Below are 24,803 nucleotides of genomic sequence, written 5' to 3'. Positions count from 1 at the left end.
CTAGTAACCCTAATGCTTTGAAGTTATTGGCCTATAGTTTCATTCTACGTCTATGGCTTAATGAATCATCATTCGAACATTGATTGTGCTACCTAGCCCATATTTCGGGTGCACATTTCAACCAATGTTTAACTGTGTGTGTTTTCCTCGAGCATACATCATTAAGTCATTCGATCTAGCTAATGTTATCTCCTTGTTCACATAGTTGTGGAAATCCATCTTTTGAAAATCTCAATGAATTGTCGCTGAGTCCATCAGCCACCCCCTCATCCTCTCCTTGATTTAATGATGAACTCTTGTTCCGGAACTCGCTTCCATGGTTTAATTCCCGAGAATCATACAATGTCACCTCGAAAATTTGTGTTGCACCTTTCTTCTCAGGCATCCTGAGTCTGAGTTATCCTGACACCAATCAAATCTGAATCTCGGTCAGATATGATGGTTGGAACATATTTCCAAGAGTTATAACATTGGCCTATTTATGACCCGGTAAGGTGATGACATGCCAAACACACCTAGCCGGAGGACCTATTGTTATAAGCTTTCCTTTCAGCAAGGTTATCTATTCTTCCATGAGGAAATTGTAAGACTTATTCTATAAGTTGTTCCTAATGGATCCTTTTTGTTTCCAAATTCTGATCTTCACCTGTTGACCATGTCAATGCTATCTCAAAGCATGTCTATGGTACTCCGATTTTCAACAAGAACATTTGAAGCCCAATACTAAATGTTTCTTGCTCAATTATCCAAACACCGCTGTATGGGTTATGTCATGAAATTCCTCTCCCCTTACCTAAATGGTTTTCTACTTTCTATCCTGTCATGGATATGATACGCTGCTTGTCCTTTGGAAGGATATACCCTTGAAATATGTGTTTAAACACATTTTCCTTTCCATTCTTCTGTTTAATCTGATAATCATATTTTCCTTTCCATTGTTAGGTTTAACCTTTCTGGTGATCTATATGATCTAAGCAGTAATATTCTCCTGCTTATGTAAACACCTCGGTGTACAACTCTGTCAGTAAGACCCTGTTACTATTGTTGGTGACATTTCGGTAACCACCGATGGACGAGAACTTTGCCTAATGGTCCGCCTCGTTTCAACGAGCAGGAAAATGGTTCTCTTCGTCCCTCGCCCTTGGTACCGGCGTTGTTGTCGACATAATCGACAGGCTACCCTCTGACATGTCTTGCTATCATGACAGTGCAAGATGTCACCGTTCCTCCTACTTTTTAATCCACATGGTGGGCCCATAACCCACAGTTCCACAGGATCGAAACCTGACTCTCCTATACCCCCTGTTCCCAAAGTTATTCCTCGCGCGTGGGCTCGTATGTAATTCACAGGCCACCATCCCAAGTGATCAATTCTGGTATCGGACACAATACTTATTTCCGTTGCTCTGAACCCCTTTTCGCTCTGTTTCAGGCAATGAACGATTGCCTATTCGCTCGAAACTTCTTCATGCACTCCCCTACGTGCTCTCGATGTGTTTCATTTGTTCTACTCGAGAGATACTCATATGTTCATTCTTGGGATACTCCCAGATGATTTTCCCTTATAACATCCTATCGTTGAAGAGCTGCCCCTTTCCTATTCGTAAGTACGATGGAGTTCCCCGAAGAAAGGACGACAACATCATCATGATGCATAGGAATAAAGAATTGAAGACATCAACAAAAGGGATTAACTTCTTCGAGAAGATCCGTTATAATTTCGTAACCAGAACTTTCCCCCTTATCCCACCTCTTAAATCTCGGGACGAGATTTCTTGTAGTGGAGGAGAATTGTGACGCCCGGATAATCAAGCTACAGTAAACCTCTGCTAATGATGCCACATCACCAGAGTTACTCTTGCTAATCTCGCGTTAGTTCGAAACCGATTCAAATTCAAATTCGAAAGAAAAGCAAACAACAAAAGTTTTCAAAAAATTAAAACTAAAATGTTCGGGTTGTTTCAAATAAATCGTAAGCAATTATGGTGGAGAAACCAAACTTTTATATAATGCTTAAATTAACTATAAAGATTTAAACAGTAGCAAAAACAATTAATTAAATGCCTTTTACTAATAATAAATTACTAAACTATTTTATTTTGTCACCAAACTTTTTGTGGCATTGGGGTATTTTGTAACACTAATTTAGGTACTACTTGTATATTTTATAAAACAAAAATATATAGAAAATAAATAGAAAACTAATAAATAGAAAACAAATAAATACAAAAAAAGGAAGAACCCCCCCGGGCTCCGGCCCAGCAGGCCACCGGCCCAACTGGGCAAAGGCCCAGCCGGCCACTCCCCCACTCCTCCTTATCCACTCCCCCCAAACCCTAGCCACCTACCGCACCCCCCACTCCCCCTCGATCCCCCTCTCGCTCTCTCTTTCCCCACCTCCCCCGATCCGATCGGGGCAACTGCGCCCCCGACCCTGCCGAGGTCGATGCCGCGCGCCACCACGCCGCACCTCGCCGGCGCCCCGATGCCCGCTGCCGTCACCCGACCTCCCGCGCCTCTTCCTCACGGGATCGACCCGGGGCCGCCGCCGAAACCACGCCGACTCCATCACCTCGAGGCCGTGCCCCGTCGCCCTACGCCGTCGTCACCTCAACGTCGTCGCCTCGCCTCCTCATCTCCTCCTCGTCGCCCGACCTGAGCCACGCCGACCCCTCCCCTTCAACGCTGTGAGCGAACCTCCCCCTCTCCTCATCTGTGCCTCCCTTGCACATGCGCCCCCGCCGCCCCGTCCGGTCACCTCGCTCCGGTCGCGCTTCGTCGTACACCGCGCCGCGCTGGTGCGCGCTCACCCGCGCCCCGCCCGCGCCAAGTCCTCGCCCGCGCAGACCCCTCCGCGGCCACCCGCACCACAGGCCGCGCCCGCGGGTGCCTCGCGCCCCAGCCACTGCCGTCCGCGGCCATCTCCACCCGCGCCCGACCTCGGCAACCGCCGCGCCTGCCTTACTCCTCGCACCGGCCGCGGCCTCGCCTAGCGCCGCCCTTGGCCGCCGGCGCCCTGCTGCTGGCCTGGGCAAGGGCCCCGATGGGCTGGCGCCGTCGCCCGTATCCCCCTCGCCCGTTCGGGCTGTGCCCGTAACCCACACCCGCTATGGCTCCTCCTGAGCCACTGACTAGGGGGCCCCACGCCCCTGTTTAATAAACAAAAAGCGAAGAAAAAAATAATAATAAATAAATAATAATAAAAATAATAACTTAATTAATAAAAATTAATAAATAAATAAATAAAAATAAAAATAAAAGTAATTAATTAATTAGTTAATTAATTAAGTTAATTAACCCTGTTTAAATTAATCTAATTAATTAGTTAATTTAATTAAATAGTAATTAATTAGCTAAACCCTAATTAACCTAAACAGAGAATGACAGGTGGGTCCCACTGGACCCACGTGTCAGTTTGACTTAGTCAACCCCAGTTGACTGCTGATGTCAGCATGACATCATGCTGATGACATAAATCCAATTTCGAACTAAATTAAATTATTAATTAAATTCCAGAAATTAGTAAATCTTTAGAAAATCATATCTTTTAAACAGTAGCTCAGATGAAAATATTTTCTACATGAAAGTTGCTCAGAACGACGAGACGAATCCAGATACGCGGCCCGTTCGTCCGCCACGCGTCCCTACCATAGTGAACCTGTAACATTTCACCTCCGGTTCATCTGTCCGAAAATGCGAAACCCCGGGGATACCTTCCCTGATGTTTCCCCCCTTCACCGGTATCACCTCATACCGCGTTAGAACACGTCTAGCTCTGCCTGTTGTCCTGTTATGCACTTGCTTGCTATGTATTTACTGTTTTCTCCCCCCTCTTCTCTTCGGTAGACCCCGTGACGATGCTGATGCCCCTGTGGTTGACTACGTCACCGACGACCCCTCTCTCTTGTCTGAGCAACCAGGCAAGCCCCCCCCCCCTTGATCACCAGATATCGCCTATTCTTCTCTATACTGCTTGCATTAGAGTAGTGTAGCATGTTACTGCTTTCCGTTAATCCTATCCTGATGCATAGCCTGTCTTTGTTACTACAATTGTTACCCTTACCTGCTATCCTACTGCTTAGTACAGGATGCTAGTGTTCCATCAGTGGCCCTACACTCTTGTCCGTCTGCCATGCTATACTACTGGGCCGTGATCACTTCGGGAGGTGATCACGGGTATATACTATATACATTATATACATGACACATGTGGTGACTAAAGTCGGGTCGGCTCGTTGAGTACCCGCAAGTGATTCTGATGAGGAGGCTGAAAGGACAGGTGGCTCCATCCCGGTAGAGGTGGGCCTGGGTTCCTGACGGCCCCCGACTGTTACTTTATGGCGGAGCGACAGGGCAGGTTGAGACCACCTAGGAGAGAGGTGGGCCTGGCCCTGGTCGGCGTTCGCGGATACATAACACGCTTAACGAGATCTTGGTATTTGATCTGAGTCTGGCCATTTGGTCTATACGCACTAACCATCTACGCGGGAGTAGTTATGGGTATCCCGACGTCGTGGTATCAGCCGAAGCTCTTTTGACGTCAGCGACTGAGTGGCGCGCGCCGCATTGGACCGTAAGCTCGCGCTTGTATTAAGGGGGCTAGGTCTGCTTCCGTCCACGTACGCAACGTGCAGGTGTGCATAGGGCGATGGGCCCAGACCCCTGCGCGCATAGGTTTAGACCGGCGTGCTGACCTCTCTGTTGAGTCTAGGTGGGGCTGCGACGTGTTGATCTTACGAGGCCGGGCATGACCCAGGAAAGTGTGTCCGGCCAAATGGGATCGAGCGTGTTGGGTTATGTGGTGCACCCCTGCAGGGAAGTTTATCTATTCGAATAGCCGTGTCCCTCGGTAAAAGGACGACCCGGAGTTGTACCTTGACCTTATGACAACTAGAACCGGATACTGAATAAAATACACCCTTCCAAGTGCCAGATACAACCCGGTGATCGCTCTCTAACAGGGGCGACGAGGAGGGGATCGCCGGGTAGGATTATGCTATGCGATGCTATTTGGAGGACTTCAATCTACTCTCTTCTACATGCTGCAAGATGGAGATGTCCAGAAGCATAGTCTTCGACAGGACTAGTTATCCCCCTTTTATTCTGGCATTCTGCAGTTTAGTCCACTGATATGGCCCTTTACACATATACCCATGCATATGTAGTGTAGCTCCTTGCTTGCGAGTACTTTAGATGAGTACTCACGGTTGCTTTTCTCCCTCTTTTCCCTTTTTCTATACCGGATTGTCGCAACCAGATGCTGGAGTCCAGGAGCTAGAGATCCCGAGGGATTCTACATGGAGTTCGGCTTCGAGGAGTAGTTAGGAGGTCGCAGGCAGGAGGCTTGCCTTTTCGATCGTTGCTACTTTTGTGCTAGCCTTCTTAAGGCAAACTTGTTTAACTTATGTCTGTACTCAGATATTGTTGCTTCCGCTGACTCGTCTATGATCGAGCAGTTGTATTCGAGCCCTCGAGGCCCCTCGCTTGTATTATGATGCTTGTATGACTTATTTATGTTGTAGAGTTGTGTTGTGATATCTTCCCGTGAATCCCTGATCTTGATCGTACACATTTGCGTGCATGATTAGTGTACGGTCAAATCGGGGGCGTCACAAGGCGAATCGGATTAGCTGGACCTGCGGCGGCCAGAGGAGGAGCCGGCCTCGTGGTCGTGCTTCCCCTTGATCCAATGTCAGCCCATGGCGCCGGCGGGGAGGTGGGCGAGTGGGGGTGCGGAGGCGCTGCCTAGGGTTCGCTCTTGTCTGTGCTCGAGGAGGCAGGCCGGCCGGGAAGTGGAAGCTATGGACGGGCCAGTCCACGGCTTCCAATTTATGGACTGGCCTCCAATTTAAGAAGGACGACAACTGCAGGATGTGTGGCTGACAGTCGGCGCCCGCCGCTCGTCCGTATTTAGTTTGGGCGGTGGAGGTAGTTGGGCGGCCGCCACACGTCCCCGAGGCGGACGACCGGCAAGCATGTGCCCGTCCGTTCAGCGTCCGTGTGGACGCAAACCAAGTGCATGTTTGCGCCAGAAATGGGGCAGGTCAGACACGCCAAACGGACAAAATTTACAGATGCGGCGCGTTTTGAACGGCCTGCTTTGTCCGTTTTGATCTAAACAGACAACCGCGGACCATTTGGGGTGCCTGTTGGAGTTGGCCTGATGGTGCACGAACGCATATGCCTTTGTCCGAGGAACACAAGGAGGATTAAACTTCATGAAGAAATTTGGTAGTAACTGACATTACCAGAGAAGATGTAAGTTCAGAGAAGCAGACACGAAAACTAAAAAAGTTCGCTCGGGCTGGAAACGGGAGAGACCAGCAGTATATATGTACTTGATAACTTCTCTTTTCTAGAGCAGATTTTGTTGAGCCCCCTTGCTTCAGATGCAGATGCATCATTATCAACCAACAAAACTTCCAGAGCATTTTTCAGGTTCTGCATATGTGACTCGCATAGTAAGATAGCAGCAGCACAATATTGGATCGCACCTCCAACTCCAAGCGCGGACCCTAACTCGCAAAATGTGCAGAAGTTTCTATGGCTGAATTAAAGAAATTATTTCCACGACTGTATTAAAGAAATTAACAAAGCCAATATTATATATACAAGATACAAGCATTATCTGAACTCACATTTTCCATGTACATACCCGGGTGAAAGCCCAAGATCCGATGCGGATCGGGCGTCGGCGGCGCCCCGTGCACTGTAACCTTCCTGGCGACGACGCCAAGGACATTGGGATCGGATGGAAGGGTCTGCAGGTGAGGGGTGGGGGTGTGCTGCCTCCTTTTCGGTGGAGCGGTGTTTCTTTCTACATAATCTTGGCGGCATGGAGCAGCGGAGGCTTGGCGTCAGATGTGTGGTGACGGACACGCGCAGGAGGTCGACGTTGTCTGGCGTTGTGGTGGCGTCGGCGGCAGCGAGACCGGGCAAGGCCGATGCAACAGTACAGCTCTGAAGATGGATATGTGGCAGGTGGCTGTGGCGGCCTCATACCCGGCAGGCGTCCTGGTTGAGGAGCACGCCGGACTGGTGGGTGCCCATACCCGGCAGGCGTCCTGGTTGGGACCTCAGGTCTTAGATGTTAGGTTTGGCTGCGAGGTCCGTTTGGTATTAGGCCCAGACCATCAACGCCCCTTCATCAGTTAGATAGGAGTAGCGACAGAGGTTGCGAAGATGGTGGCTTTGGTCTTACTATTGTACGACTTACACTTGTGTTAATAATTAATAAATTGGCCGTATGCATCGTCCAGATGCAGAGACCGGGGGTATTCCTCCTTTTCTAAAAAAAATGTACATATGCAATAACATGTGCACTTATGCAAGTGAAGGAACCTGCACTAAGACAAGGATACATAACAGCGCTTGGGTTGCAAATATGTTGCTTTATTATACTACTCCCTTCGTTTGAAATTATTTGTCTCGGAAATGGATGTATCTAGACGTATTTACGTCTAGATACATCCATTTCCGAGATAAATAATTTCAAACGGAGGGAGTACTATAAAGCAGAGGACCGCCAACGGTCATATGCAAAAAGAGAGACCACCTCTTTACATAGAAACCTCAGCCAGAGCAAAAAAGGACTTTAATTTTATTTCCATAGTACTGTCTATTGCATATGTCATGTCAACTATTGCTCTTGCAGAATCGAGCATCTTCCAAGCCAGAACAAAAATCAGAATCAGCTTCATCACCTGTCATGTCATCATCATTTTTGCCATCACCCTCCTTATCTTTGCCATTCGAGTTTTGCCCGAGGTATCAGTATTTACCATGGAATTATTATAAAAAGAAAAGCACCGACAACAGAAAGCACATAGAAAACACATCATATATACAAACCTCTGTTAATGGCAATGCACCTAGAAATCATACGTGTGCATGACTAGTTCCAATACAATGCACCTTACAATACATACATGTGCGTGACTTGTTCCAGTACAATACACTGGAATATCAATTGACACATTCATGATAAATCTCCAGAGTACATATATTACATGTCCACAGCAAACCAAGAACCAATGCTGGTTCTAGTACACTAAGGAAAACAGCATAAAAACCTTGAATACATATCCTGACCACTTCTAGTACAATACCTGAATATTGATTGATACATTCATGATAAATCTCAAAAGCATTTATTGAATTACACGAGAGAAAACCAAGAACCAGTGATGGTCCTCTCATCTTAGCTTCTACCCATTGATTTTACCTCTCAAGGAAGTCCAGGTAATAGCCACATGCACATAAACCCAATCATACAGGCTGTCACAGAGCGAGTACCAAACAGCTCTCCATCTCCTCTTGAACAAGAAGGTACAGAAGACCACCCAGAGACCCATTACAAATCCAGAGCTCATGGCGAGGAGAAAGGAAACCAAGTCATCGCTTGCATCTCCATGGTTTTCTCCTGGAATTGGCTCAGGCTGCGGGCAATTCCGCAAGAGAGGAGGGCCGCAGAGACCCGGGTTGCCAATATAAATAGATGCCTGGTCTTCAAGTGTTTGCAGCTGATTTCCAGTTGGTATCTTCCCTCCCAGATTGTTGTAGGACAGGTTCAGGCGACTCAATGATGTGAGAACCGATAAGCTTGAAGGGATTTCACCAGACAACTCATTGTGTGACAGGTCAAGTGACTCCACTTGCATCAAGGCACCAATATTCTCAGGGATTTTTCCATTGAAATTGTTCCATGATAAGTTCAGGCTCTTCAACGCAACGAGACTGCTGATTTCTGCGGGTATCACTCCGGTAAGACTATTACAAGATAAATCAAGATTCACCATATATATGATTTCTCCTGTATATAATCTCTCTTGGCCTTTCGTGAGTACAGTCAAATTCGCACTGTAGTCAACCAGTTCATTGTCATCAAAACTTACTCCAGAAGTGAATGCATTCTGAAGATCATCAGTGTTGTCTCTTGTTTGTGTCATGCCTGTCCAATTAATAATAGATCTCGGTATGCTCCCTGATATATTATTGTACGCAAGGTCCAAATATTGTAGATTAACAAGCTTCGTAAGCTGGACTGGAATGTTCCCATAAAACATATTGGATCTCAGTCGCAAGAATGACAAAGACAGTAGCTTCTCTCCAATCCATGTTGGTAAAGCCCCGGAGAATTGATTAAGTCCGAGATCAAGAAAGATGAGTTGTGGGCATTTCTGCAGAAGTGAAGGAAATTCACCAGAGAGGTTGTTGTTTCTGAAGCTTAGATTAACAATGCTCAGATCTGTCATGTTTGAGCTGGACTCATTGACTGGGCAATCAGCAATTGATCCATTGAGGTTATTTCTTGATAGATCTAATGACCGCAATGATCGCAACTTGCACAAAGAAGATGGAATGGCCCCAGAGATCATGTTGTTATATAGAAATAGTTTTTCAAGCCCTGGTGCTCCAAAGTCTAATGGTAGTGGCCCAACTAGATTGTTCCGACTGAGATCCAGGTCGATTAGAGTGATGGGAAGCTTAGGTATTGGACCACCAAGCTGGTTAGAACTGAAATCCATGACTTCTGCTCTCATAAATTCCATTGATGATGGTAGGAATCCTGTAATCTGATTATTTCGAATATTTAGATACTCTACTGAGGAAGCTGCTATCCAAAACCAACCTGGTACCATGTCATTTATGCTTGTGTTTGATATATCAAGATTCCATAAGTGTGTTTGCCTTCTAAGCCACATGGGGAATTTAGGCCCTAGCTGACAGGACCGAAGTTCAATTGTTCCTAGACTGAAAGGAGGAACCCAAGTTGGGCTCACAGTGATGGCTATGGAGTTGTCTGATAATGTCAATTCCTCCAACATACCTAGACCTGATAAATGACCTTCATGTATGACCCCGTCCAGGTTGTTAGAACTAAGCTCCAGATTTGTTAGCTGTGTGAGCTCTCCTATCCACACCGGGACATGACCAGTGAGTTTGTTCCCATCAAGATTCAGCCAGCTCAGGTTTCTCAAGGGCTCTACTAGTGTAGTTGGTAGGCTTCCAGTCAGATTGTTGTCCGATAGAGACAAGTCCTGTAGTTTATTCTGTGAACAGTTTGGTAATCGATGCAATAACTCTGCTATACTCCCGTTGATGTTGTTCATAGAAAAATCTAATCTCTCCAAATTACATAGGTTCTTCATGTTGGATGGTATCATGCCCACAAGGTTATTGTCTGATAAATCAAGCTCCACAATCGAGGTCATATTTCCTATCTCGTCCGGAAAAGGGCCATATGATAAATCAAGCTCCACAGTCAGGTGGTTGCCTGAAAAGTCTAGTGTTTCAAGAGATGTCAGGTTTGAGAGTGGAAGAGAATCAGGGCTACTTCTAAGCTGGCAATTGGCAAGACGGAGAACTTTAAGAGTTGGAAGCATGTTCACAACCGGAAGCCAGTGTAGAATTGTACTGAGGTTCACCCAGTTCATGTCCAGGTGCTCAACGGAAGTTAACCGTGACAACCAGGTGATATCAGTGGAGTATATGCCATCTGAGTTGTACGCAAGATTTAAGTAGTGTAAGTTGGAGAGATTACCCAGCTGCGGTGGTATCCTTCCAATGAACTGTGACCATGATAGGTCGAGATATCTCAGCTGATGGAGAGAACCCATGAACTCTGGTATTTGTATCTTGTCAAACCCATTCTTGCTGAGGTCGAGATAGCGTAGATGCCGTAAACCGAGCAACGAGGAGCTTATGTTGCCTGCTAGCACCTTCCTACTCTCATCGCTGCTTCCGTAACCAGGGCCTTGGAGATCGAGCCTGACAACATGGCCGGTCCTGTTGCTGCAGTAGACGCCCTTCCATCGGCAGCAGGCATCACTCTTCCATGATGGAAGGAGGTTGGCAGGGTCTGATAGACCTGCCCTGAAGGCCAGAAGGGCAGACCTCTCACCGGCAACACAGCTGGGGATCGCATCGTTTGGATGCAGGGCAGATGTGCTGCCCTCTGTGGTGCTCTTGGCTTGAGTAAACAAGACTAAGGCTATGGCTATTTGGATGCAGGAGAAGTGAAGTGTGTCCATGGATGCTTTTTCCATGGATGTATGATCTTCTTCTTCTTCCTCCTTCTGAGGGTTGGCTATATGTTTTTCTTGGTGCAGGACACCCCATGTATGGGTGGTGTATATGTAAATCCAACTCTTGGTGTCACCTCGCCAAGAAAAAAAGAGAACAATTCCTGGTGTCCTGGCTGCTGAATTTCCTGTGATGGTTAACTGCTTACACTATAGTGACATCTGAGACGAAATTTCTTGTGACTGATTGTCGTTTGTACACAGGAACATGACCTGTGCTACGTGTAAACGTTAACACCAGTCATTTGCATGGGAAGGTCACTGGTCGCTATTCTGCTCTGCCTTGTTATACGGCTGGGGACCAGAGGTAGCTGACCTGGCCAGGTCTTCCTGAAGCTTGGAATTTAATTGCAGCCACTAGAGAGCGGAGTGGAGCCAGTGATTGACAGCAACCTGAAGCTCAATGCCGTTCTTCTACACCTATTTTTGACGTCCTCCATGGTCCAAGATTAATGGTGGGTGTACTTTCACCTACAACTCTCTTCCACTCCACTCTCTTTCTATCATTATCTGGATTACATTATGTAATCCTCGGCGTGAAGAAATATCTAAGTATCTGGACGATGAATATGTTAGGAATGAAAAGATGAGCATTATGTTCTGGTTACTAGGCATATCCTAAATGTGAATATTCTAGTAATTGTATAGCGTTAATGTTCAGTACTCCCTCCGTCCGGATTTACTTGTCATCAAAATGGATGAAAATGAATGTATCTAGAACTAAAATACATCTAGATACATCCATTTCATGACAAGTATTTCCGGACGGAGGGAGTATATGCTTATGTAAAATTACTGATGAATTCCATTGCAAAGAGATCCCATCCCATCTAGGGTATAAAATAAGATGGATCTGAAAGAAGTTTTGACATTGTGACCGCGAACCCAATCCCGTCCATCTGCTGGGGCAAGGGACGGAGGAAGGAGATGACCTGGCGGTCTGGAGGCCGGTGACGAGGACGGACAGAGACGCCGTCGAGGTGGCTGGCGGCGATCCGGTGGAAGAACTCCCCCACGACCCCGAGCCACCCCAGCGCCCCCTTCCCGCCGCCTCGGCCCTCCTCGCCGGCGACGGCAACAAGGGAATAAATCTGCGTTGGTTGAGCGGAGATGGAGACCTGTACTTCTGCAATCTGTGCTACTTACTCCTGTGGACTGACGGCGCCCGTTTTTGCTTCTGTGCATTATTCGTTCTCTGCATTATATCTGACAGAAAAACACAACACCTTGCGTACAGAAGATGATACTAGTATGATACTCACTCCGGTGAAGAACAAATAAACTGCCTGATGATCCTTGTGTCGTACTACGTTGGGCAGATCAATGGTGTGTGCAGGCATATGTCTCTCTCGAAGGATCAGAAGGAGAATTAAACTTCCGGAAAATCGTTAGTGACCAGAGCATCCTAAGCTAAGCTCATTTAACGTGGGGTCAGAGAACAAAACCAAGAACAACACAAACCCGTGGGTAATGTTAGAGTTATACTATAAGTCATGTACTCCTTTGTATTTATCCCGTTGTATAAGGGGTTTCCTGCATATGTTCCACACCTGTACATGTATATATATATCGGCCTATGGCCTCATGGAAATACAAGTTGCTTGTTCCTAACATGGTATTAGAGCTAGGTCAATTTTTTGCACGCTGCAACTCGTGCTATTGATCCAAGGCGTCGGCCTCGATCTCCTGGAGTCTCCCGATCTGATCGATCGAGTCCGGCTCGTCTTCCTCTCGCTCGAAGCCCGCCGCCGCCGAAGCTGTTCCCGCTCGAAGCTTGCAGCCGCCGAAGCTGCTCCCTCCCGCTCGCAGCCTCCCTCCCGCTCGAAGCTCGCTCCTCCCGCTCCTCGCTCCCTCCCGCTCGAAGCCGCCGTCGCCGCAGCTGCTCCCGCTCGAAGCCCGCAGCCGTTCCCGCTCGAAGCCCGCACTCCCGCTCGAAGCCCGCTCTGCCCGCTCCTCGCTCCCTCCCGCTCGAAGCCTATATATATATATATATATATATATATATATATATATATATATATATATGTCTGCTGCATCGGGCTATGTAGCTGTCCCTCGCTGTCCGGTGATCTTCGATGATACTAACTACACCGAGTTCGCTGGCTTCATGCGCATTCACATGCGTGGCATTCGTCTCTGGGGTGTTCTTTCTAGCGAGGTCTGCTGTCCGCCACGTCCGGTTCCTCCAGTGGCCCCTACTCCGCCGACTCCACTGGTTCTTCCTACGGACGCTAATCAGGCTGCCAAGGATGCGGCTAAGCTTGCTGATGAGGCTGCTGATCGTGCCTATGATGAGAGGGTTTTGACCTATGAGGAGGCTCTTCAGACGTATCATGGTGCTTTGTCTGTTTACACCCAGTGGCTTGATGATGATGCTCGTGCTGCAGCTGTTCTCACTGCTAGTGTTCTGCCTCAGTTTGCTTCTGAGTTTCTGGGTCTTCCTACTGTCTTTCAGATGTGGACCTGTCTTCGTCAGCGCTATGAGCCCTCTGGTGATGCCTTATACCTTTCTGTGGTTCGTCAGGAGCATGCTCTTTAGCAGGGTGACTCTACTGTTGATGACTTTTATGCACAGAGTTCTGCTATCTGGCGCCAGCTTGATTCTCTCCGCAGTGCTGGTTGTCGTACTTGCCCCTACTGCCAGGCTGTCCAGGCCAATTTGGAGTTTCATCGCGTCTACAAGTTCCTGTCTCGGCTCCGTAAGGAGTTTGAGCCCCGGCGTGCTCAGTTGTTTGCTCGTGGCCGTATTTCTCTCATGGAGGCGCTTTCGGAGATTCGTGCTGAGGAGACTCGCTTACGTGGTGCTGGTTTGCTGGAGGTTCCCTCTGTGCTCGCTACTCGGGCTTCTTCCACTCCACCTGCTGCACCGACTCATTCTCGCTCAAGTGCTCCGCCGCTCTTGCCCACTCCTTCTGGAGGCTCAGGTCACCCCCGTCCACATTGTGACTACTGCAACAATGATGGTCATATTGACTCCCAGTGCTACACAAAGCGGAAACACCTGCGCAAGGCGCGATCACCATCCTCAGGGACTTCGTCATCTCCCTCGACAGCTTCAGCCATTGCTTTGACTGAGCAGGATATTCTAAGACTTAAGCGTCTACTCGCGGCTTCAGGTTCTTCCTCGACGGGTACTGCTGGTTCTGTGACTGATGCTTCCCGCACTGCGCAATCGCCCTCTACACAGTCAGGTACATCCCCATGGGTTCTGGACTCTGGAGCTTCTTTTCATATGTCTTCTCATTCTTCCGCTTTGTCCTCTCTTCGATCGCTGGATTCTCCTGTTCATGTCTTCACTGCTGATGGTACTTCACTTTCTGTTGCTAGTAGAGGCAATCTTTCCACTCCTTCTTATTCTGTTCCTGATGTTGCTCATGTTCCTCGACTTACTATGAATCTGTTTTCTGCTGGTCAACTTACTGATTCTGGTTGTCGTGTCATCCTTGATGTTGACTCTTGTTCTATTCAGGACCATCGCACGCACACTCTGGTTGGGGCTGGCCCTCGCCGCCGTGATTCTCAGGGTCTTTGGGAGTTGGACTGGCTTCATGTTCCTTCCGCTGCCACCACCATCGCCAGTTCCTCCGCTTCTGTCGCCTCTGTTACTGGTTCCTTCAAGCAGTGGCACTATCGACTTGGTCATCTGTGTGGTTCTCGGTTGTCGTCTTTAGTTCGTCGAGGTCTTCTGGGGTCTGTCTCAGGAGATGTCTTTTTAGAGTGTCAGGGTTGTCGTCTTGGCAAGCAGATTCAGTTACCATATTCACATAGTGAGTCAGTGTCTAAGCGTCCTTTCCATTTAGTCCATTCTGATGTATGGGGTCCGGCTCCTTTTACTTCGAAAGGTGGTCATAAATACTATATTATTTTCATAGATGATTTCTCTCATTACACATGGCTTTATTTCATGACTTCTCGTAGTGAGGTGTTTTCTATTTATAAGCGTTTTGCTGCCATGGTTCATACTCAGTTTTCTTCACCCATTCGTGTTTTTCATGCTGACTCCGCTGGCGAGTATATCTCTAAGATGTTGTGTGGTGTCCTTACTGAGCAGGGTACTCTTGCTCAGTTCTCTTGTCCTGGTGCTCATGCTCAGAATGGCGTGTCTGAGCGCAAGCATCGTCACCTTCTTGAGACGGCTCGTGCGATGATGATCGCCGCCTCTCTTCCGCCTCATTTTTGGGCCGAGGCTATCTCCACTTCTGCCTATCTCATCAACCTTCAGCCGTCCGCTGCTTTGCAGGGTGGCGTTCCTTTTGAGCATCTTTTTGACCGTTCTCCCGATTATTCGATGCTTCGCTTGTTTGGTTGTGTTTGCTATGTTCTTCTTGCCCCTCGCGAACGCACCAAACTGACCGCTCAGTCTGTTGAGTGTGTCTTCTTAGGCTACAGTGATGAGCATAAGGGCTATCGTTGTTGGGATCCTATCGGTCATCGGATGCGTATCTCTCGAGACGTGACTTTTGATGAGTCTCGTCCCTTTTACCCACGCCCATCTTCCTCGATTTTTTCAGTGGAGGATATCTCTTTCCTCACTTTTCCTGACTCACCTATCACCCCCGTCGTGCCTGTGCCTATTCGTTCCACTCCCTCTGCTTCTCCATCTCTAGTCGATTTGTAGCCACCATCCTCTCCGGTCTCCTCGCCTAGCATGTCATAGGATTCTACGCCTTCCTCTCCGGTGACTTCTTCGTCACCACCCCCCATCCTACCTTGGCGATTCCTCCTTCTATTGTTCCATCTTTTCCTCAGCATTACACTCGTCGTTCACGACCTGTGGATGCCTCATTGGATGAGTCGTCCTCTTCCTCTCAGCCTACTTATGGCTTGCGTTCTCGTCCTCGTCCGCCTGTTGATCGCTTTGGATTTCCCACCGCTGGTGCTGCTGTTCTTGAGCCAACTTCTTATCGTCAGGCTGTTGTTCATCCTGAATTGCAGTTTGCGATGGCAAAGGAGATTGCTGCTCTTGAACGCACTGGTACCTGGGATCTTGTTTCTCTTCCTCCCGGAGTCCGTCCCATCACTTGTAAGACAAGGTTAAGACTCGCTCCGATGGTTCTCTTGAGCGTCACAAAGCTCGTCTTGTGGCTCGTGGTTTTCAGCAGGAGCATGGTCGTGATTATGACGAGACTTTTGCGCCTGTGGCCCATATGACCACTATTCGTACACTTCTTGCCGTTGCTTCTGCACGCCACTGGTCTATATCTCAGCTTGATGTTAAGAATGCTTTTCTTAATGGTGAGCTGCGTGAGGAGGTGTACATGCAGCCACCACCTGGGTATTCTGTTCCTGATGGCATGGTATGTCGTCTTCGTCGCTCTCTCTATGGCCTTAAGCAAGCCCCTCGCGCCTGGTTTGAGCGTTTTGCCTCTGTGGTCACTACTGCTGGTTTTTCAGCAAGTGCTCATGATCCAGCATTGTTTATTCACCTTTCTCCTTGTGGTCGGACTCTTCTTCTTCTCTATGTTGATGACATGATCATCACTGGGGATGACCCCGAGTATATTGCCTTTGTAAAGGCCCGTCTTAGTGAGCAGTTTCTTATGTCTGATCTTGGACCTCTTCGCTACTTTCTTGGGATTGAAGTCTCTTCTACCTCTGATGGCTTTTTTATATCCCAGGAAAAGTATATCCAGGATCTTCTTGCTCGTGCTGCTCTTACTGACGAGCGCATTGTTGAGACTCCTATGGAGCTCAATGTTCACCTCCGTGCTACTGATGGTGATCCTCTCCCTGACCCGACGCGTTATCGTCATCTCGTTGGCAGTCTTGTCTATCTAGCTGTCACTCGTCCGGACATCTCTTATCCGGTTCATATTCTGAGTCAGTTTCTCTCTGCTCCCACATCGGTTCACTATAGTCATCTCCTTCGTGTTCTCCGATATCTTCGGGGCACGATCTCTCACTGTCTATTCTTTCCTAACTCCAGTTCTTTACAGCTTCAGGCCTATTCGGATGCTACGTGGGCTAGTGATCCTTCTGATCGCCGTTCACTTTCTGCTTACTGTGTTTTTCTTGGCGGTTCTCTCATTGCCTGGAAGACGAAGAACCAGATTGCAGTTTCCCGTTCGAGTGCTGAGGCTGAGTTGCGAGCCATGGCTCTTTTGACGGCAAAGGTGACTTGGTTACGGTGGTTACTTCAGGATTTTGGTGTTTCTGTCACTACACCGACTCTGCTCTTATCTGACAGTACAGGTGCTATTAGCATTGCGCGTGATCCTGTGAAGCATGAGCTCACCAAGCATATTGGTGTTGATGCTTTCTATGTGCGCGCTGGTGTGCAGGATCAGGTTATTGCTCTTCAATATGTGCCTTCTGAGTTACAGTTGGCGGATTTCCTGAGGAAGGCCCAGACTAGAGCACAACATGGCTTTTATCTCTCCAAACTCAGTGTTGTTCCTCCACCATGAGTTTGAGGGGGGGGGTGTTAGAGTTATACTATAAGTCATGTACTCCTTTGTATTTATCCCATTGTATAAGGGGTTTCCTGCAAATGTTCCACACCTGTACATGTATATATATATATATCGGCCTATGGCCTCATGGGAATACAAGTTGCTTATTCCTAACAGGAAAATGCTACTAGCTTCGCACGATGAAATCCCATCTGATTAATCAAGAGGGTGTTCCGTTTCAGTTTGAAGCACGAACAAAAATCGGCTCATATGGCCCCCCATGGTACAAGCTTTGCACAAAAGAGCACATAATCACCCTAGCACAAACCAATGAGAAAGCGCAAGGTGATAACGAAGATGCATGGATAGACTTAGTCCACCCGGTGAACTTTGGTGTACAGGATTCGGTTTCAAGATTCGGCGACCAACTTTGGTGTACCACCCTGTGAACATTCAGGAATGCAAGGATGAAAGCTTTCTTTGTGTCTTGCTCCCGTAGGAATTCTTATAATTTAGTAATTTGAAGACTTTGTTGCTGACTGAGTGGTGTGTGCAACCTGACCTCCGTGCACTAGTTTGTATGCTTGAACATTCACCGGTTCTTGAGAATCTGACACTTCAATTGCGTAAGGTATACGTTTTTTAAATGGACAGTTGCAGAGTTGCTGTAGTGTTAAGTTTTCATGCACGATTGATAGCTATTGATGAAATATTTTTGTGTGCTGCAGCAAGAAGGACCTACATGTGAATTTGAGGTGGAAGAAAATCATACTTTGATGGAGCAACCAACTGCTATTTCAGGATACCTGAAGATTATCAAAGTCAAATGTAACGAGATGGATGGCAGAGTTTACGAAGTGTTGAAGTTCTTGAGTATATTTGGCATAGACATTATTATCCAAAGGACTAAGGGATAATTGGAGAAAATGTAAGTTAACTTGTGACTCTTTGCCTGGTTATTATATAATTTAGTTGTATAGGAATCCTTCATATAATGGGATTACAAAACACGATTAAATCTGTTATTATGGATAGTATTTTCCACTGCGGTGTGTCAACTAATTAACTTCCATGCGAATCAAAGTGTCTAACCAGATTACTTCTTTTGACGTCATACTCTGATGAGATGAGCAAGCATGGGTGGCCTTCGGTATTGCTATGAAACAATTTATTGTTGCTTTTCCAAAATATCAATTGTATAAAAAATTATTCAAATTCATGTTAATATTTCATCGTATAATAATTGAAATATTCATAGTATGTGCATGGTAGTAAGCTAAACCTCCCATCCCCTACAGTTTGGCTTCAATGTTCAAGTCTCTTTGTCAAGTAATTGAACACCTCTGAAGCTTCTTTGTTTTTACATACTTGTACAGGATTCGGTTTCAAGAGGTGGCAAGGAGCTATTGATGGATGGATGTACCAGCCCATGACCATTCAGTTTCAAGATGCGGCGGTGAACTTTTGCTGTCGTTGGATGAACCATACCGTGGAATGCAAGGCTTGAAATCGAAATGTTTTTTGCAGCGGGTAACTGCATCGTGGCGCCGCGCCCGGCGCAACCGCATGCATAATGGCAGCATGACGTACGTGACCATGGCAATCAGCTTAACTGACCAAAATGTACTCCCAAAGACCCAGTAAACACACACACATACACTTCGGTTGCAAATATGCTGCTTTGTACTACTACAAGGCAGACAACTAACACAGCCATCCTCACAAGTCACAACCAAACTCACCAAGATGGCTGAAAGTGTGTAGTAATCAAGCGAGCTATCTAAAAAACAGCAGTTAAACAATTAAAGCCAAACATAGGAATATGAGGAATAAAAACCATCTGACAGAGCAACTCACAAAACAGAGACCGCCTTTCAGACAGAGCAAACAGGATTTTAACTCTCTATCTCATGAATCCGCTTCTCGCCTGCCAAGTTATCATCATCTTTGACAAGTATTTACAATTTGGTGGGAAAGCACATTGAAAAATCACTATCTGATTTGACTACTCATAAAAAGAACAGCACCCGCAACAGGAAGCACATAAAACACATCATATGTACTAACCTCGCTCGATGGCATGGACCTAGAATACATAAATGTGCGTGACTAGTTCCAGTACAATACATTTGAACATCGATTGATACATTCATGATAAATCTCCAGAGTATTAAATTACATGTCCACAGCAAACCAAGAACCAATAGTACAATACAGAAAACAGCATGCCAATCTCAGTCGATGGTATGCACCTTGAATACATATCCTGACTAGTTCTAGTACGATACTTAAACATCAATTGATTCATTCATGAGAAATCTCCAAAGCATTTCTTGAATTACATGAGAGCAAACCAAGAACCAGTGCTGGTGATCTCATCTCAGCTTCTACCCATTAATTCTACCTCTCAAGGAAGCCCAGGTAACAGCCACTTGCACATAAACCCAGTCATACAAGCTGTCGCAGAGTGAGTACCACGAAACTCTCCATCTCTTCTTGAACAAGAAGGTGCAGAACACCACCCAGAGACCCATCACATATCCGGACCCCATGGCAAGGAAAAACGAAACCACGTCGTCACTTGCATCTCCATGGTTTCCTTCTGGAATTGGCTTGGGCTGTGGACACCTCCGCGAGAGAGGGGGGCCGCAGAGACCTGGGTTGCCAACATAAATAGATGCCTGGTCTTCAAGTGTTTGCAGTTGATTTCCAGTTGGTATCTTTCCTCCCAGACTGTTGTAGGACAGGTTCAGGCGACTCAATGATGTGAGATCCGACAAGCTTGAAGGGATTTCACCAGACAACTCATTGTGTGATAAGTCGAGTGACTCTACTTGCATTAAGGTGCCAATATTCTCAGGGATTTTTCCATCGAAGTTGTTCCATGATAAGTTCAGGCTCTTCAGTGCTAAAAGAGTGCTGATTTCTGCAGGAATCTCTCCAGTAAGTCTATTACAGGATAAATCAAGATTCAGCATATATATGATTTCTCCTGAATATAATCTCTCTTGACCTTTCGTGAGTACTGTTAAATTCTCAGAATAGTCAACCAGGTCATTGTCATCAATAAATACTCCAGAAGTTAATGCATTCCGAAGATCATCAGTGTTGTCTCTTGTTTGTGTCATGCCTGTAAAATTAATAATCGATCTCGGTATGCTCCCCGAAATATTGTTGTAGCCAAGGTCCAAGTATTGAAGATTAACAAGCTTTGTAAGCTCGACTGGAATGTGACCATAAAACATATTGGATCTCAGTCTTAAGAATGACAAAGATGATAGCTTCTCCCCCATCCATGCTGGTAAAGTCCCAGAGAACTGATTTTGTCCGAGATCAAGAAAGATGAGTCTTGGCATTTCTGGAGAAGCGAAGGAAAATCACCCGAGAGGTTATTGTCTCTTAGGCTTAGATTAATGATACTCAGACCTGTCATGTTTGTGCTGGAGTCATTTACTAGGCAATCAGTAATTGACCCATTGAGATTATTTCTTGATAGATCTAACAACTGCAGTGATTGCAACTTGCACAAAGAAGATGGAATGGCACCAGAGATCATGTTGTCATATAGAATAAGTGTTCTAAGCCCTGGCGCTCCAAAGTCTAGTGGTAGTGGCCCAAGTACATTGTTCTCACTAAGATCCAGGTAGGTTAGACTGATTGGAAGCTTAGGTATTGGACCACCAAACTGGTTAGAACTGAAATCCATTGCCTGTCCTCTCATAAATTCCATTGTCGATGGGAGGACTCCTGTAATCTGATTATTCTGGATATTAAGATAAGCTACTGAGGAAGCTGTTATCCAAAACCAGTCTGGTACCATGTCATTAATGCTCGTGTTTGATATATCAAGACTATATACACGTGTTTGCCATCGAAGCCATGTTGGAAACTTAGGCCCTAGCTGGCAGGACCGAAGCTCAATAGAACTTAGACTGAAAGTAGGAACCCAAGTTGGACTCACTGTGATGGCTATTGAGTTGTCTGACAATGTCAATTTATCTAACATATCTAGACCTGATAAATGGCCTTCATGTATAATCCCATCGAATTTGTTGGCATTAAGGACCAACGATGTTAGCATTGTGAGCTCTCCTATCCACAAAGGTACATGACCACTGAGTTCGTTATCACTGAGGTCCAGCCGGTGAAGGTTGCTTAAGGATTGTACTGTTGTAGTTGGCAGGCTTCCATTCAGATTGCTTCTTGGCAGAAACAAGACTTGTAATTTATTCCATGAACAGCTGGGTAATCGATGGAATAATTCTGTTATATTCCCATTGATATTGTTCGCAAAAGAAGATAATATCTCCAAATTACATAGGTTCTTCATATTGGAAGGTATCATGCCCACAAGGTTATTTTCTGATAAACCAAGCTCCACAATGGAGGTCATATTACCGATGTCGTCCGGAAAAGGGCCATAGAAACCATTTTCAGCGATATGTAGATGCTTGAGGCTAGTTAAATCCCAAAACCAGTTGGGCGTGCAACGCTTATGGAAGTCGTTGCCCGAGATGTCGAGTGTTTCAAGAGATGTTAGGTTTGAGAGCTGAAGAGAATCAGGGCTATCACTGAGCTGGCAAGCTCTAAGACAAAGAAATTTCAGAGTTGGAAGCATGTTCATCACCGGAAGCCAATGAACAATTGTACTGAGGTTCACCCCAGTCATATCCAGGTGCTCAACGGAAGTTAACTGTGATAACCAGGTGATATCCATGGAATATGTGCCATATAAGTTGTACCCAAGATTTAAGTACTGTAAGTTGGAGAGATTACCCAGCTGCGGTGGTATCCTTCCAATGAACGGTGACCATGATAGGTCAAGATATCTCAGCTGATGGAGAGAACCGATAAACTCCGGTATTTGTATCTTGTCAAACCCGTTGTAGCTGAGGTCAAGATACTGTAAATGCTGTAAACCAAGCAACGAGGAGCTTATGTTGCCTGCTAGCACCTGCCTGCTCTCATTGCCGCTTCTGTAACCTGGGCCTCGGAGATCGAGCCTGACAACATGGCCGGTTCTGTTGCTGCAGTAGACACCCTTCCATCGGCAGCAATCACCACCCTTCCATGATGGAAGGAGGTTGGCAGGGTCTGATAGACCTGCCCTGAAGGCAAGAAGGGCAGACCTCGCACCGGCAATACAGCTGGTGACCGTATCATTTGGACGCAGGGCAGATGTGTCCTCTGTGGTGCTCTTGGCTTGAGTAAGCAAGAGCAAGGCTACGGCTATCTGGATGCAGGCTAGTTGAAGCGTGTCCTTGGGTGCTTTTGCCATGAGTATGTGTTCTTCTTGGTGTAGGATACCCCATGGTATACATACATGATATATATGTAATCAAACTCTTGGTGTTGCCTGCCAAGATAAAAGTCACTGGTTGCTGTTTAATTAAAGCATCTGGAGAGTGAAGTTGACCAATAAGGGGTTGCAGGCTTGATCGATGCTCATGGAGTTTCCCTCTTGTCCGTTTTGGGGTTCGAGGTAGCAGTGCACACCAATCAGGGCTTGCAGGCTTGGGATTTGAGTAAAGCAACTGGACAGTGAAGTTGCATATATTTAATCAGAGCAGTTTGTTCATAATTAAGAAAAATATGCACAGTGCTTTGGTTACTAGCAATCCTGATTGTAATTATTCTAGGAATTATATAATGTATATGTACAATGTTGATGTGTGCTCTTATATAAAAACAACTGATGGATTCCACTGCTAGCAGATCCAGATATTCTAGGGATTCCACTGCTTCAATTCTATAATATATTTGGGATGTGAATGATGAATCCCACTACTAAGGTCCAAATTAAGTTTGACCAGAAAGAAGTTCCAGGCTTGGGGGCTTGGGGCGAATGGCGAAGCCAATCCCATCCATATGTGTGAGTAAATGATGAATCCCCATCCATCCGTGTAAAGTTTATGTAACTTGTCACCGAAATGAAAGTTTGCATCCGTCGTGAACTGAGAAGAAAAACGATGGGTGTTCGTTGCCAGGAGAACTAACCTGTGTGCTGCTCTGCTCCTCCTCTGTTTTCTCTTGTGTCCATTTGTTCGAGCAGCTTGCGTGCGTGTGTGCGTCCACCGGAAACACGGCGAGAGAGTGAGGCTCCTGCTTGCCAACAAAGGAATGGTGGAGGACGGAGAGGACCTTGTCACCTCGAGGGCGATGGTGCCGGTGACGAGGCCGGAAGATGCCGTCGAGCGGGCTCCCCCGCGCGCGACGCCGACCTGCTCCCCGCCTCCCCCGCGCCGCCATCCTCCTCCGCCGCACCCATACCGGGCTGCGGGCTTGACCGCCGCCTTGGGTCCTCCGCCCCCACTACCCGCTGGCGCCGGTCGCCGGCGATGTAGGAGTGGGCAGAGCCGGCGACCCAGTGACTCTTACAAGTGACCCACCGAAGGAAATCAAGATTTTTTAATAATCCCTCTACTCCATATTAGACTGAGGGCCTGTTTGAATTGTGATTATCTTTGCCACATAATTTTACCACACTTGCCTAACTTGAGTTGCGCAAATTTTTAGCCACACTTTTGCTTGTCTAAGAGAATTTTACCACACTTTTTATGTCTTTGACATGTGAGGCTTATTGCTCATATTTATTTATTTTTGGCCTTAGATGTGGCAAAAACAAACACGCACATAATTTGGTCAAATTTGCCCAAGGTAAGGTATGACAAAGTGTGGTAAGGTGTGGTTAGAACCAAACAGCCCTTAAGTGTGCGTCAATTAACATGGATTGGTAGAAGTACACCCTTCATTTTTTATATACAAGACCACTATCGGAATTATAATTTGCAGCTATATAAGGCTACTAACACTGATCGACCTAAACGGTGATGAAGTGACAAGGTTGGTTTGCATGGGTTGCATTAATCAACCAATAAGGAGTGAGCAGGTTGGCTTGTTGTGTGTTGGAGAGAAAAATACACATTAATTTACACGTCAAATAAGGAATTCACAAAAATGAAGAGAGTGCTAATTTTATGGAATCCCCTATTTTCAGTTAGCTTTAATAAGTCAAAAGCTTTTTTTACAGAATTAATCAAAAGCTTATGAAGAGCAAATTATATGTGTACCATTGTCGATTTACCTGTATATTCAAGAAAAATGTGGGGGTACCTGTATATTCAAATGGTACTGGATTTTTGTTATTCCAAGTATGCCACTAAAAATCTGCACACGGTACAATTTGTCACTTTTGTCGCTCATATGAAGAAACAAAAAAAGAGATTATTCGAGGACCCAATATCTTGTTCCACGAAGAAAGTATCCCTTTTTCTATTTAGCTACCCTTAAAAATATCTTGATTTAATTTTGAGGAATAAACAAACAA

The 24,803-nt window shown here is 46.4% G+C and overlaps 1 protein-coding gene and 1 pseudogene across 1 annotated transcript; both read right to left on the bottom strand.

Moving 5' to 3' along the window:
• Positions 1-7,948: 7,948 nt before the first annotated feature.
• Positions 7,949-11,115, bottom strand: LOC123143206 (receptor-like protein EIX1). The gene has a single exon (XM_044562052.1). It carries the CDS (start codon positions 11,046-11,048, stop codon positions 8,208-8,210), a length of 2,841 nt encoding a protein of 946 aa, XP_044417987.1. The 5' UTR covers positions 11,049-11,115; the 3' UTR covers positions 7,949-8,207.
• An 8,257-nt stretch (positions 11,116-19,372) lies between these two features.
• Positions 19,373-23,880, bottom strand: LOC123143205 (receptor-like protein EIX2; annotated as a pseudogene).
• Positions 23,881-24,803: the final 923 nt, after the last annotated feature.

This window comes from Triticum aestivum, chromosome 6D (genome assembly GCF_018294505.1).
Source record: "Triticum aestivum cultivar Chinese Spring chromosome 6D, IWGSC CS RefSeq v2.1, whole genome shotgun sequence".
NCBI classification, from domain to species: Eukaryota; Viridiplantae; Streptophyta; class Magnoliopsida; order Poales; family Poaceae; genus Triticum; species Triticum aestivum.
This window is presented reverse-complemented; position numbering and strand designations above follow the sequence as displayed.

Bases quoted from the DNA above. Each gene is read 5' to 3' on its own strand.
- LOC123143206 (XM_044562052.1), bottom strand. From the start codon at position 11,048: ATGGAAAAAGCATCCATGGACACACTTCACTTCTCCTGCATCCAAATA.